The 15292-nt window shown below is 37.6% G+C and overlaps 1 protein-coding gene across 1 annotated transcript in view; it reads right to left on the reverse strand.

Moving 5' to 3' along the window:
• Positions 1-15292, reverse strand: part of neb (nebulin) — an 87020-nt gene that overhangs the window by 32814 nt on the left and 38914 nt on the right. The window contains 47 exon segments of the mRNA XM_056465244.1: positions 2018-2119; positions 2478-2582; positions 2789-2893; positions 3004-3108; positions 3197-3301; positions 3382-3486; positions 3587-3691; positions 3989-4093; positions 4189-4293; positions 4389-4487; positions 5076-5180; positions 5280-5384; positions 5468-5575; positions 5660-5767; positions 5859-5966; positions 6065-6169; positions 6259-6363; positions 6471-6668; positions 6745-6858; positions 6973-7080; positions 7169-7273; positions 7375-7479; positions 7572-7676; positions 7752-7949; positions 8040-8150; positions 8303-8410; positions 8503-8607; positions 8724-8828; positions 8917-9021; positions 9180-9491; positions 9571-9678; positions 9776-9877; positions 10339-10437; positions 10553-10657; positions 10741-11052; positions 11152-11259; positions 11351-11455; positions 12106-12309; positions 12482-12793; positions 12885-12992; positions 13102-13206; positions 13328-13531; positions 13622-13933; positions 14061-14168; positions 14309-14413; positions 14592-14795; positions 14890-15201. Coding sequence (XP_056321219.1) covers positions 2018-2119; positions 2478-2582; positions 2789-2893; positions 3004-3108; positions 3197-3301; positions 3382-3486; positions 3587-3691; positions 3989-4093; positions 4189-4293; positions 4389-4487; positions 5076-5180; positions 5280-5384; positions 5468-5575; positions 5660-5767; positions 5859-5966; positions 6065-6169; positions 6259-6363; positions 6471-6668; positions 6745-6858; positions 6973-7080; positions 7169-7273; positions 7375-7479; positions 7572-7676; positions 7752-7949; positions 8040-8150; positions 8303-8410; positions 8503-8607; positions 8724-8828; positions 8917-9021; positions 9180-9491; positions 9571-9678; positions 9776-9877; positions 10339-10437; positions 10553-10657; positions 10741-11052; positions 11152-11259; positions 11351-11455; positions 12106-12309; positions 12482-12793; positions 12885-12992; positions 13102-13206; positions 13328-13531; positions 13622-13933; positions 14061-14168; positions 14309-14413; positions 14592-14795; positions 14890-15201 — 6477 coding nt within the window.

Consider the following 15292-nt stretch of genomic DNA (forward strand, 5'->3'; position numbering starts at 1 on the left):
AATTAAATAAAAAAGTTAAAAAGCTATTATTTCTTATTTCATATATTAAGCTTTTAAGTTACGATACTCCCAAAATAATTCAGCATATATCCGTAGATGTTTTACAAAATTCTAAACAGAAATAACAAAAAATGCTCGCAGATTCTGTCTAGGCCTACTTATTAGTTTTTATAAAGCACATACCTATACATACATACATACTCTATAACATCCTCCTTACTATCAATAAGCATAATTAGCAGTTAAGAGTTTGAGTGAGTGCTCTTATTTTTCATTTACAGTAATATATTTACATTGATAAGGATCACTAAGCTAGAAACTGTGACATTAAAGTTGAATAACAACTGTCAGACGCATGCATTAAAGGAAGATTTTAATAATAACAGATTTAAAAACTTGTTTTCCACAAAATCTGAGAGCATGCAAATAATGACTTATGGAAAGCATATCTAAAATCTACAAAACATCATTCACACACATGCAAAAGAAAACATGCAATATGCAATCAATAAAAATGAAGATGGAGGTGGAAAACAGCTTCAGGCAAAAGTATGGAGAAAGACATTGAAACTTAGTTAAACAGTTAAAACTTTTTACTCTTACCAGATAACATCTTTGCCTTTTTTGTTCAATCTCTTCAGGTAACTTTTCAATATGCCATTTAATCTCCGAATACATTTTATTCTATTAGTTCTTTTATTTATAAAAATATATACTAAACATTGGGGTATTTATCGAACCAAACTATTTTTTTAATGAAATTATTTTAAACTATACAATGAATAATTGTATCTGTATAAAGTAAAAGGTGATTAACTTGAGGCGAGGGGGTCAAGATAATTGTCTCTTTACTCCAAAGAACAATTTTCAGGATAAAATGTTTGTAGCAACCTGGCATTGGGGATTGAGCATTGGGCTAATGGCCCACCTCGTACAAATTAGATGTTACGAAACACCAACATGGTGCAGCTAAATATCAACTTCAATATAAGCCGCCCTGGGAGTAAGTAAGCAACCTGGCATTTATAAAAACACCCTTATCTTCAGTTAAATGAGTAAAATTTGTCTAGCATCTTCTGTATGCTATCATGATATTGTATTATATTGTTATATCATGATAATTGGGATTTGCCTATTGTATTATAGATCCAGCCTTCTGTATATACAGTATGGGCAATGAAGCGCTGCTTTAGCTGAATTCCACATGTTTCTTCTAGCAAACCCATTGGATTTATGGATGAACAGTGATCAGTGGATCAGTGGCTCAGCAGGGGATGGTGAAAAAATCCAAATTGGTTATAGTTTATTAATGGCTGCATTTGATCAGTACAAGTGGAGTTAGGGGTGCATTGATGAAGAGGTGGGATTTTTAGAGGGCTTGGAGGACTACCAGTGGGCAGATGGTTACCTTACTCCACATGCCAGAGTTGTACATGGCAACGAGAATGTCGGGACGGAGCAGCTCATTGCAGCCACCCTTGAGTAACTCCTTGGCCTTGCATTTATATTTTCCCTGTCCATTGAGGAAACACACAGATGCACAAATCATGCCACAAATAAAAGACAAAGACAGAAAGTGGATCCTGAAGTCCAGGAAGAGTTGTTCTGTTCCAAACTGTGTACTCCAGATATATGATTTCCCAAGAGTAACCTTATTCTAAGCCTGTTTGTCAATATGATGAAAATAATTTAAAATATGTGGGAGAATGTTTGGATTTCATTACCAAAATTTAACTGAGCAACCGTAAATGTCACTTCAACTCATGACCTAACCACTGCACGTTCAGATAAAGCATTATCTGGAGCACACAGATTTGGAGGTAGCTGTGCACATTCAAAAAATACATTTTTTGAATGTCACATAAGCGGACACCTAAATCAGTGGAGAGAAAGTGACACAATCAAGTGACGTTGTAGCCATGCGACAGAGTCATCCAGTGGACTGAGGACGACCTCATGCTCAGGCCCCTGTGGCAGGCGACGGACCCGTAGAGGCGGCTGGAGCTGGTGGCTTTACCTGACTCATCTTGCTGTTCTCCTTAGCCAAGACGTTTCTAGGGTCATCTACAACTATGGTGTACTTATCCTTAGACTTCTCATAGTTGGCACGGTAGGACCTCTGCTCAGAATTTCAAAATTGGAGTTAAAGACAACTGCCTCGAGAGCAGTGAAAACAAACACTTATTTGGGAGGAGAAAATAAGACATGATGGGTAAATACATTTAAATCTTAGACATGGTAAAGATAGGGATAAAACAATTCCTGAAATATAAATGAAACTGTCGGCAGAAAGAAATTAGATAATGGTTTACCTTTAAAGCTGTACCCATTATAAAAGCAGTGGAAAAAATTCAGGTTATGCAAGCATAGTTTTCATATTTTATTTGTAACGATTTACGTGCTTCTTTATTTCCCTGACTGTATTTATGTATTATAGCAGAGTATTAAGATATAAAGTCATGCTACCATTGACTTACGTCATTGATCAAAAGTGAAGCGTTCTTGGCAGCCTCAAAGAATGGAGTGTCACATGTGTACTTGAAGTTGGCTCTGTTTTTCTCAAATGATGCTTTGTAGAGTCTCTGTCAAAAAACACAATTAAAAAGGAGCAAACAAGTATGAAAAGGCTTTGTTATTTTCCATCATACTGCATCATTGATGGTACGTTGACTGTAAATCAACGTATTACTATTGTTTATGTCCATAATACATTGCAAGTAAAATAAGAATGTTTAAAGTCTAATGTATGTCTGTAATAGAAATAAGTCAAATGGTTGTTGCGTTTTACTTCGCTGTAGAGGTTCTTGTTCTGTTCAGCCCGGACCAACTCAGGTGTGTCCCACACATAGCAACCAATACCCTTGATCCAGTCCAGGTCCTCTTTGTACTTGATCTAAATTGAATAAGAACATAGGAGATGGTTTAAACAACACAAGAGCTTTTGTCATTGATGCTGAAAGAAGCTGACGTAAAGAATAAAAAGAGGAAGTTTTAGATACTCACGTCACTGATGCAGTCCCTCACAATCCTGCTGTGGAAGAACTCAGGGCGGTCAGGAATGGACTTCCAGGTGCCCAGTGTGCTGATGTACTTCTCTCTGTATTTGACCTGTATTTAAAAGAAGAGAGTGAGTGGTAGGATTCTTTAATAAATTGCAAGCATTGCATTCAAATATAAAGTATTCTAGCTAACTAACCTCACTGATGTCATCTCTGACTCTCTTGGCACAGAGAATATCAAGAGCATCCTTATCAGCATGGTAGTGTCCCTTAGCCAGCTCGAATGTTTCCTTGTAGCGCAACTAAATAGGAAGGATGTAGACTTGTTAGGAATAAAGACTCTATGACTGATATTGGCCAATAAAGGAAGAAATGAACCTACATCGCTGGCATTGAGGTAGGCTTTCTTGGAACGAATCAGGATTGGTGTGTCATGGATGGGAGTATACTTGTACTTCATCTTCTCATACTGTTCCTTGTACTTTTTCTAGAGACAGTAGAAAAGATGAATAGGTTTGTTAGCATGCATAAATACATGTTACAGAGTTATTATAAAGTGTCTTAGTGTTGTGAAAAGCAAAACATACCTCACTATAGACCACTTTCATGGATCGGGCATGATCTAAGATGGGAGTGTGCGATTCTGGGGTGAAGAAGGCCCTCTCCTTGGATGCCAGATCAACATACTTGTACTGTGAAAATATAGTGAAGTCAGTTGTTAAATGAGGAAATCTTTACTTTTTTCCAGCAAGTTGATAAAAATCCACCATGACATTCTAATTTGCTTATTTTGTGACTATAACATTAACATACATTACATCATTGGCAGTAACATATATATATATATATATATATATATATATATATATATATATATATATATATATATATATATATATATATATATATGCAACCTAACTCATTTAATTTTTAATTATTGACACATTATTACAAGTCATTAATTTGATCTTGAGCTAAAAGGGTTTTACCTTGTTGGTCAGACTCTGTGCCCACTTGGCTCTCTTGATTTCCAGACCATCCACGGTGGTGGTGCATTTAGTTTTTTCCTTGTTGCCCTCAGCTCTGTACACCACCTGTGCATAAAAAACAGATAAAGAGACATTAGAAAATAACCACAAGCTTCCAAACAAGATATATTAAGCTTGGTGCTGATGTAAAAATCACTTACATTACTCATGTGGGTCTTGAGTTCAGTCACTCGCTTGTACTCTGGTGTGTCTAGGACTACGCTGTAGTTGGAAAAGTTCTTCTTGGCATCAGTCTCATATGATTTCTATGAAATGGATATAAAAATTGTTAGTACCAAAAAATCCTCAAAATGAACCAATGTGAATAAAACGTGTGTATGATTAGTGAAAATTTAATTACTTTGAACTTGGTGATCTCACGGATGCGGACCATCTCGGGAGAGTCAACCATGAAGCAGCCAATGCCCCTCAGCCAATGCAGATCCTCTTTATATTTCAACTGCGAAAGATATTAACATGGTTAATATACCTGCAAATACAAGCATAATAAATGCTGCATAGTTTATATTGTGTTTTGCATCTAAATAAATTGGGTGCATTGTAGGGTTGGGTCGATAGACGATGCCATCATCCATCGCCAATGGCGGATAGACATCACAATGCTGAGCCGGTATCACAATCCTCCCCCCTGCCCCATCACAGCAGCAATCCGCTCGCGAAAAAATACACAAATATATTTTAGCGAAAATCTCAGATACTGTTGGATGTGCACTCTGAATCACTCTGCCTATTCATTCCAGAGTCTCATGGAAGTTATTGACAGGTGGTAATTTGTGTGTAACTTCTCTTTATTTATTTATGATTTGATTACTTATGGGTAAAACAAAGGCTATGCGGGTCAAGTAGTTGAAATGGTAGGCTACAAATAATTAATTCGTTTTGAATTAATTAATTATTCATAAATAATTAATTCACGGCCGCCTACAATGACGATGCCATTGTCCATCGCGATGTTTCATATTAGACATCGTACGATGCCAAATTAGTTGACATCACCCAACCCTAGTGCATTGCATGGGAGACCTACATCACTGTTGATCTCATTGACGTGGAAGCAGTGCATCAGCTGTGGGGTGATGGGCATGGGCAGAAGAGTTCCTCTGGTGTTGAAGTACTTCTCCTTATAGCACAGCTGTGGAGGAAAATGAACAAATATTAGAGCAAAATTAAATACTTATAGTGGTATGACATGCAAGACAGAAGTCATATTTTACAATAAGGACATACTTACATCACTGATTGCATGTTGAGTGGCCTTAACCTGTCTGATTTCAGGTGTGTCATACTCAGAGTGGATCTTATCCTTTTCTTTCTCATATTTCTCACGATAAAGTCGCTATGAGAAAATGCAACCTTGTTAATATCTATGTCTGTGGTAAAGGTGAAATTATCAAAGCTCTCTTAAGATATGGCACTTACTTCATTGGTGACTTTATTTGCCTTCCTGATGGTGACAAAGTTGACACCTTCTGGATCGAGTTTGTAGCTCCTCGCTTTCATCAGATCATAGGCTTCTCTGTACTTCATCTACAGAGATTGTAACATTAAATACGATGCATTCATTTAATTTGAAGTCTCTTTTTTAAATTGAGAAATTATGTGTTGTCATACATTGCTGGTGACGATGCTGTTGGCCTTGGCTTGTTTGTTGACTGGAGTGTCGTAAGGCAGAGTGTATCCAGTGGGCATAAATGACTTATTGGCCTCTTTGTAGAAGTTCTGAATGGATTAAAGAAAAGATGTGATATGATGTACAAATCAATGGAGACATCTGTACACATTCAAAAGTTGTTGGTAAGAGGTATCGTACGTCGCTTTGGATGTAGTTGGCTTGACGGGCCCTTTCAGTTTCGATGGTCACAGCAGGAGCGGTGTTTTTACCCAAAACGTTTGTGGCATAGTCATGACGGTAGTTGAGCTGCAGACAAATGTATAGGAGTCAGAAAGTTCAGCTTCAAACAAGACTAAGTAAAGGAATTATAATGTAATCTGATGAATGTGTTTTTGAGGTATTACCTCACTCAAGTTCTTAGCACTCAGTTTGCATGTTTCATAGACTGGCGTGTCCATCACAACAGTGTACTGCTTAAAGTGATCAATTCCCTTAGCTCTGTACAAGTTCTGAAAAGGTAAATCACCAGGGAGAAGACAACATGTGAGAAGACAGAGGAAGAATAAACTTACAGAAAATTACATGAAACTACACTTACGTCACTCTGCAGTTTCATAGCTTGCTTGACACGAAGAATCTCAGGAGTGTCCCAAGCATAGCAGCCAGCTCCCTTCAACCAGTTAAGGTCATCTTTGTAGAAAATCTGAAATTAGATACAATGTGAGAGTTACAGCAACAAAGAGACCTGATTCTAGTTAGCACTCTGACTTGACTTCCCCATAACTTGTTTGACAATTTCATGTGACTTACGTCGCTCAGTTGCTCATTGACTTTGCGGGCATGTACGTACACCTGCATGTCAGGCAGGCAGATCCATTGGTGCAGGTATTTACGGTAGTCAACACCACTGACAGTCTTCTGAGTATTGCGTGCAGATACGATGTCAAGCATGTCGGGAGGTACATGGATTTTTGCCTTGGTCTTCTCATAGTTTTCTTTGTACAGGCGCTAAGGGACAAAACATTTGTCAAAGTTTGACATTCAGTAAGTAACAAACTAACAGCTCAGCTGATACTTTACTCACATCCAAGACAAGCTTTCCAGACTTGACACATCTTGCAGTTTGGGGATCGTCCTCAAGACACTTAGGCAGGCTATACAGGGTCTTGAACTTCTCATAATCTTCCTTGTATTTAACCTACAGAAACCAAAGAAGAAATCTAGTATGCTTAGAACAATCAGATTCCACTCAGATTCAGGTTTTTTTTTTTACTTTGGAAGGACTGGAGTAGTTATTAGAGAAGTGACTCACGTTGCTCAGGATGACCTTCTGTTGTTTGGCATGGGCTAAGGCATGGGAATCATGAGGGATTGAGTAGCTCTTGGCCTTGATCTTGTTCCAGGCAGCAGAGTATGCTTTCTAAATGTTCATAAAGAACATCTTAGAAACTGTGACGACAAATAAAACCAGGAACTTTAATCATTTTAAGCTTTTTTAGCAGACTTACAGTGCTGTAGACCTCCTTCAGGTTGAAGCATCTTGCATAGTCATATGTGTCCAGGACTGTGGTGTAGATGTGCTTCTCCTTGTGATACGCCTCTCTGTAGTTCAACTGAGCATCAATGGAATACAAAATTTGCAAAGGATCAGCATTCGAACTTTAAAGTGATGTGCTCTCAATAATACTTGAGGAATTTACATTCAAGCACAAACCTCGCTGGCCCATGTGTGGCCCAGGATGGCAGTCACATACACAGGAGTGTCTGTCACAATGGAGTAGTTGTTCCATTCCTTCTTGCCTTCTGCTTTATATTTAATCTGTGAAGAAACAAACATTAAACCTTTAAACAGATGGAAACATATTGCATTTTCAGTGTAAACTACTAGATGGCTTGAAAGATATTACTCACATCACTCTGTAGCTCATATGACTTCTTGGCACGTACAATCTCAGGGGTATCCCAGGCATAACAACCAACGCCCTTCATCCAGTTCAGGTCCTCTTTGTAAAATATCTGCAATGGAGAAATTAGTTGAATGTAGCCATTCTACAGGCCTGACAATCAGATTTACTGTAATTAGTAACCTACATCACTCAAGATCTCATTGGCCTTGCGTGCTCGAATGGCATCATTCTGTTCAGGGTGGCATGTCCACTGGTGCAGGTGTGTACGGTAAAGCACATCACTCAGGATTTCCTGGCACTTCTTGGCAACCACGTGGCTGATCATATCAGCAGGAATGTGGAGCTTAGTTTTGGTTTCATTGTAGGCTTTGCGGTAGTCTCTCTGTTAGATAAATTAAAAGAAGTCTAGTTGATGGGGTTTTAAACTATATTGAGTGGTTATCAGTGTAAAGCACCTATAAAAACAGCTTACCAGATTTTTCAGCTTCTCAACATGGTTAGAGTGAACCAACAGAGGGAAGTCAACCAGAGTTGAAGCCAAGTAGTGGCCTTTGGCTTTCTCATGGGCATCATGGTACTTATGCTGCAGTGTTTTAAAACAAGACGCAATCAAAAAATCATTTACATGAAAAAGAAATTTATGAAAAAAATATATGTGGTAATGCGCTGATCACAGTCATGTTACAACACATGTCTATTTTATAAAATATTAATTGTTTTATCATTCATACTCACATCACTGACTATGTCTCTGTTCCTCTTGGCTATTTGCACAGGCATATATTCATGGTTTAGCTGATAACCAGTGGCTTTGCTCTCATCCCAGTTTACTTTGTACAATTTCTAGTATAACAAAAACAAAACATCCTGCTTGTAATCCATCACATAATTTAAATGGCAATATATACAAGTAAATCAGGAATGAACCTTTTTACCTCACTGATCATCTTTGCGAACTCTCTAGAATGAGCCAGCTGTGGGGTATCTTCAGATCCAATGTAGTGGCCCTTTTCCAGGTTAAACGATTCTTTGTACTTCAGCTAAATAACAGCAGAAAAAAGCTTAATCTTCAGCACTTGACATTACCAGTACCTAAACATCAGTACAAATCATTACCCCTCATGAAGATCATAAACTCAAAATGTGAGCCACTTACATCGCTGAGGTTGAAGGCGTTAACCTTTGCGAGGACAACCTCTGGGCGGTCCACAATATGAGTATATTTGCTAAAGTTTTCCTTTGCATCTTTTTTGTAATGTCTCTGTGCATGGAAAAAAGAAACAGACACTGTTGTAAGGCATTGTTCATGCTATAAGTGCAAAATTGACAAAAAAGCTGGTGAAACTTACATCATTGATAATCTGTTGGGCTTTTCGGACTTTAACATGCTCCACAGAATCAGCAGCAATCCATCCACAACCACGCAACCATTCCATATCTGCTTTGTAGACGTTCTGGAGGGACAACATTATGTTATATTATATTATATTATATTATATTATATTATATTATATTATATTATATTATATTATATTATATTATATTATATTATATTATATTATATTATATATTTTTGTCAAATCATATGTTTTATAAAGTAAATAAAACTTACATCACTGCACAAGTCATACACTTTACGGGCCTGAATGACATCATTCTGATCAGGCAAGCATGTCCACTGGTGTAGTCGAGTTCTGTATTTATCATCATTGACTTGGATCTGACACTTCTTTGCATGTTCAAAGGCCAGCATGTCTACTGGGAGGTTGAACTTGGTCTTGGACTTGTTGAAGTCTTTCTTGTAGAGAGCATCGCTAGCAATCTTAGCTGAATTCAAGGCCAGCATGAGCAAAGGATCATCCTGGACGCTGAGGGCTCCAATGTGATGACCAACTTGCTTACGATAACCAGTCTTGTACTTGTACTGAAAAAAAGTCAATTTCATTTGTGTTGATAACATTAAGGTGAGCTAGAATTAGGTTTACTTTTATTTATTTACTTACATTACTCTGTACATTACTGGTATGGATGCATTGTTTAATCGGGACTGCATCTCCAGGCATGAAGTATGATGTGGCTTTGGATTTGTTCCAGTTTTTGGTGTAAAAATGCTATAGGTAATGATAGAATAACATTTAAGTTAATACTCAACTTTGATTAATCATTACAGATGGTATTTTGTGTTCTCAAAATGAACAAATCCTTTACCGGGTGATACATTTTGGCCACTTCCCTTGCTGTAGCCATTACAGGGGAATCTGTCAGGGTGTATTTAGTCTTGTCATTGTGCCAGGCCTCACGGTACTTAGCCTGAGAAGATAAAACAAAAAAAAAAAACAATATGATTTTTTTAAACTAATCATACTGCAATAGTAGATAGTTTTTTTTTTGAGGAATGGTACTATGAGGAAAATTCTTTATTGCACTCATACTTTTCTATACATTCTTTTTTTTTTTATAGTTTTCATTCTTTTAAATGCGACCTTTATATTTTTCTCCCACACTTATTACTTTATATGATACTTAAAAATCTTGGAAGTGCTCTCCAAAAAATAACCTTCCTGCATTCATTCACAATAGGCATGGTTTATAAAATTGCTTAGGCAATGCAGTTAAAATCTGAAAATATATGGAAACGAGATAAGCAAATAACATACACTGTAAAATATTAATTGAAAGCTATTTTTACTTGTTAATTACATAAAAAATGTGTGTTTATACCTATCGTTTTTTATTTTCCTTCCATGTTTGGATGGCTGGATATGGCTTACCTCATTGAGTACATCAGCTGCATTTTTGGAGCGCACAAAGTCAATTCTTTCAATAGGTGTTGTATATTTCTGCTCATCCAGCTTAACACGGTAGCCTCTCTGAAAAAAAAAAAATCAGTAATTTTTTTAGACATCTGTAGGGCATAAAATCTGAAGAAAACCAAGAAGAACTGATTGGTACAAATGGCCTTAGCACATAGTGTCAAGGACTTACCTCAGCCAAAACCTTTTGTGCATTCCTCACTTTGATAACTTCAACAGACTCATGGGGAATCCATCCGCATCCTCTGAGCCACTCCAGGTCAGCCTTGTACACAGCCTAAACATCAAAACAATCACATGAAATAATGTACAAACCTTATTTCATAGATTTTCTACAAATACAATTAAAGCTTAACTTACATCGCTACGCAGATCATAGACTTTTCTGGCCTGGACAACGTCATTGGAGTCGGGCAAGCAGGTCCAGTTGTGCAGGTAGGTCCTATAGTTGAAATCATTGACCTGGATCTGACATTTCTTAGCCAGTTCAAGAGACAGCAGGTCCACTGGGAGGTTGAACTTGGTCTTGGACTTGTTGAAGTCTTTCTTGTAGAGAGCATCGCTGGCAATCTTAGCTGAGTTCAGGGCCAGCATGATCAGAGGATCATCCCTGACACTGAGGGCTCCAATGTGGTGACCAACTTGCTTACGATAACCAGTCTTGTACTTATACTGCATAAGAAAGATTATCAGTTTAAAGTATCCACATTGATTTTACTTTAAAAAAAACAAAGTGAAACATTCAAAATGCAAACAAAGAGAAAACCTTACATCACTGGCAATATCTCTGGAGGCTTTAGCCTTGATCACAGAGATGGCATCCTCTTTGATGTGGTAGGCCTTTGCCTTCGTAGAATCCCAGTTTTTGGTATACATTTTCTATAAGAGACAGATAATGCAAAAACTCAACATATAGTACTTTAATAGCATGATAAGCTCATAAAACAAACATGAATTGTAGTCTACTTACATTGCTGACAGCAATGGCATTGGCTCTGGATAACTCAATGGCAGGTGTATTTGGCATGATGTGCACAGATGTCTTATCTTTGTCCCATGCTTCTCTGTATTTCCTCTGTGAACAAGATAATAATTCAAAAGAAAAACATTAAAGGCTTTGTTTATCACATGGTAATGCAAAAACAAAAACTGTATTGCACTGATTTAGCACAGTTTATAATTAGTTGTACTGACTATAGTTTTTAACTATATTACTTTTAAAAGGGATAGTTCACCCCCCAAAAAAGAAAATATCCTCACCATTTACTCACACTCAAATGGTTCTAAACTTTTATGGAAAAAAATACTATGAAAGTCAAGGGCTAACATTCTTCAGCATACCTACTTTTATGGTCAACAAAAGAAACAAATTCAAACAGTTGTACCTAATGGTTTTTAGAGCTTACTGTATTGACCTTGTTCTTTCATGTATAAGTGGGCACAGCCACTGCAACCTTATTGGCTTGAGCCTTCCAGTCTCATTCACTTGCATTTGACTTTTAGCCATAAAAACAGCTCATTATGCTGCTTGATGTTGCAAACTTGTATTTTCTTATTTATGTTTATTATTCCTACTCATTTCCTCATAGGAAAATAAATCGAAAGCTTAATTCCAAAATGCTAATTAATTTCAATTAGAGCAGCAGTCTTAAAACAAATTGTAACTTTAGTTAAACATGAATGTTTGAGCACGGCACAGATGAAAAGAAAAGCCAATAATCTTACATCACTGAGGATATCAGCATTTTGCTTTGCTAGGACGATGACAGGGAGGTCCACAGCACTGGTGAACTTGACGGTGCTTGGAGGCTGGCGGTATAGTTTCTCATTGAGGATGTTTTGAGCATTCTTGGCTTTCACAACATCAATAGATCCATGTGGCATCCAGCCACATCCACGGATCCACTCAAGGTCAGCTTTGTAAACAGCCTAGGTTGAAAGTTTACAAAAGGGTTAATGTTACAATATGACAAATAACCAAATAGCACAGAAGAGCCTTTCATAATGTGCCTAAAAAACACTTTTGTAGTTATAACAAAGCACTGTGGTTTAACAGGATTAACAATTTCAAGCCCGAGAATATGAAATAGCATATACGTACATCACTACGCAGATCATAGACTTTTCTGGCCTGGACGACGTCATTGGAATCGGGCAGGCAGGTCCAGTTGTGTAGGTAGGTCCTGTAGTTGGCATCATTGACCTGGATCTGACATTTCTTGGCCAACTCAAGAGACAGCAGGTCCGCTGGGAGGTTAAACTTGGTCTTGGATTTGTTGAAATCTTTCTTGTACAGAAGATCACTTGCAATTTTGCCTGAGTTCAAAGCCAGCATGATCAAGGGATCATCCTTGATGCTGAGGGCTCCAATGTGGTGTCCTTGCTGCTTCCTGTATCCAGCTTTGTACTTGTACTGCAAAGTAATAATACATGTAAGAGATTGAGCACAATAATTGAATGCTGTGTGTTAAATGTATTAGGTAAAGATCCATAGCTGCACTTACATCACTAATGATGTCTCTGGAGGCCTTGGCAGATTTCACAGAGACTGCATCTTTGGGCAGGAAGTAGCCCTTCTTAAGACTTTCCTCGTAGCCTTGACGGTAATATTTCTGCAGTTACATGAAAAAAACTTACTGATTTAACAGGATTTGAAACATAAAATAGTGCACAATTTTTTACGATTTGTTGGTTACTACAAAGCAGTGCTGCTGCGCTTACAATGCTTGTATTGAGTTTATTCTGTTTTCCAAGGATGATCTCTGGGGTGTCTGGCATGACATGAATATTGATTTTTTCCTTGTTCCAGGCATCAACATATGCATTCTGTAATGACATAAAAAATAAAGACAAACCGTTAGACACATTCATCTATGGTCTATGAAACTCGAGCCATCAACAGTGATTTCATATAGCAGGCATTTCCACAGTTTATAAAAAAAAATACCTTGTCCATAGTCTTGGCATTGGCTTGGGCAAGAGCATAAGGAATGCCATCTGTCTTGCATGTAAACTTAAAGTTGCTTGGATGCTGTCTGTACTTTCTTTCACTCAGAATCTCACCAGCCTTTTTAGCCTTTTCTACATCCACTGAGCCTATTGGTACCCATCCAGTACCTCTGATCCATTCCATATCAGCCTTGTACACAGCCTTATTGCAAGAAACACAAAAGAAAAAAGTAAGAAAACAAAAAGTTCTAGTGGTATAGATTATTATTAAAAAATAATTCTAGAAACTCACATCACTCTGGAGATCATAGACTTTTCTGGCTTGGACAACATCATTGGAGTCTGGCAGGCAGGTCCAGTTGTGCAGGTAGGTTCTATAGTTGAAATCATTAACCTGGATCTGACATTTCTTGGCCAGTTCAAGAGACAGCAGGTCCACTGGGAGGTGGAACTTGGTCTTGGACTTGTTGAAGTCTTTCTTGTAGAGAGCATCGCTAGCAATCTTAGCTGAGTTCAGGGCTAGCACGATCAGAGGATCATCCCTGACACTGAGGGCTCCAATATGATGACCAACTTGCTTACGATAACCGGTCTTGTACTTGTACTAGAAAGGAAGGATAACTGCAGTATTAAAGAAGGCTAATATTTACATAAACATGATAGTACAATACAAGAGTAAATGCATCATTCAGCTTTTAATAAATGCAACATTCAAGTCAGAATATACTCACATCACTAATAATGTCTCTGGATGCTTTAGCAGCTCTGATGGCGACAGCATCAGTTTTTATGTCATAGCCTTTCCTGAAAATTTCTTCAACTCCTTGTCTGTATAGTTTCTGTAAGCAGAATTTTACTTAGTATTTTGTTTTCTGAAGTTAAATAGGACTAACTGGGAAATCAAACAGAATGCATGATTATGAGACTAAAACAACTGAAGAAAGTGAAGAAAAAGAAATGATTTCAAAGTCATACTTACCCTACTATTGGTAATTGCATTAGCACTTGAGAGCACAATTTCTGGGGTATCAGGAGGGATATGAATCTTGATCTTGTCAGCCTCCCATGCTGAATGGTACTGACGCTAATATGAAAACATATGTTGTCAGTGAAAAATTCAATTATGTGTCATACAGCTGCTACTGTGGAAATTTAGAATATTTCTCACAAGAAATCGAAAACAACATAAAGAGAAACATATATAAATATTAATGTAATCGATCAATTTAGTCAAATTTCAAATATGTATTTATTTCACTGACCTGATTCATAATTTCAGCATTTGCCTTTGCAAGGACCATAGGCATGGACTGCATATCTTGTTTAAATTTAAATGTCGATGGTTTCTGTTTGTAGAGACGATCGCTAAGAATCTCAGCTGCTTTCTTTGCTTTCAGGACATCAAGTGAACCAATGGGGACCCATCCTACACCGGTCATAAACTCCATGTCTGCTTTGTACACAGCCTGGTAAAGATAAAAAGTAGCTTTGCAAAACGAATCAGTTCATATTTAATTCGAAGAAACACAGCAATTGACTGATTTAGTTTGACAAACGTACATCACTACGCAGATCATAGACTTTTCTGGCCTGGACGACGTCATTGGAGTCGGGCAAGCAGGTCCAGTTGTGCAGGTAGGTCCTGTAGTTGAAATCATTGACCTGGATCTGACATTTCTTGGCCAGTTCAAGAGACAGCAGGTCCACTGGGAGGTGGAACTTGGTCTTGGACTTGTTGAAGTCTTTCTTGTAGAGAGCATCGCTGGCAATCTTAGCTGAGTTCAAGGCCAGCATGATCAGAGGATCATCCCTGACACTGAGGGCTCCAATGTGGTGACCAACTTGCTTACGATAACCAGTCTTGTACTTGTACTACAATTGTAAAGTATAAAAGAAATTAATAAAATAAAACAAGTTTTAATGAGTAATTGTGCACAGTAAAGTGTGTTTGGGATAAGTACTC

Source organism: Danio aesculapii, chromosome 9 (assembly GCF_903798145.1).
Source record: "Danio aesculapii chromosome 9, fDanAes4.1, whole genome shotgun sequence".
NCBI lineage: Eukaryota > Metazoa > Chordata > Actinopteri > Cypriniformes > Danionidae > Danio > Danio aesculapii.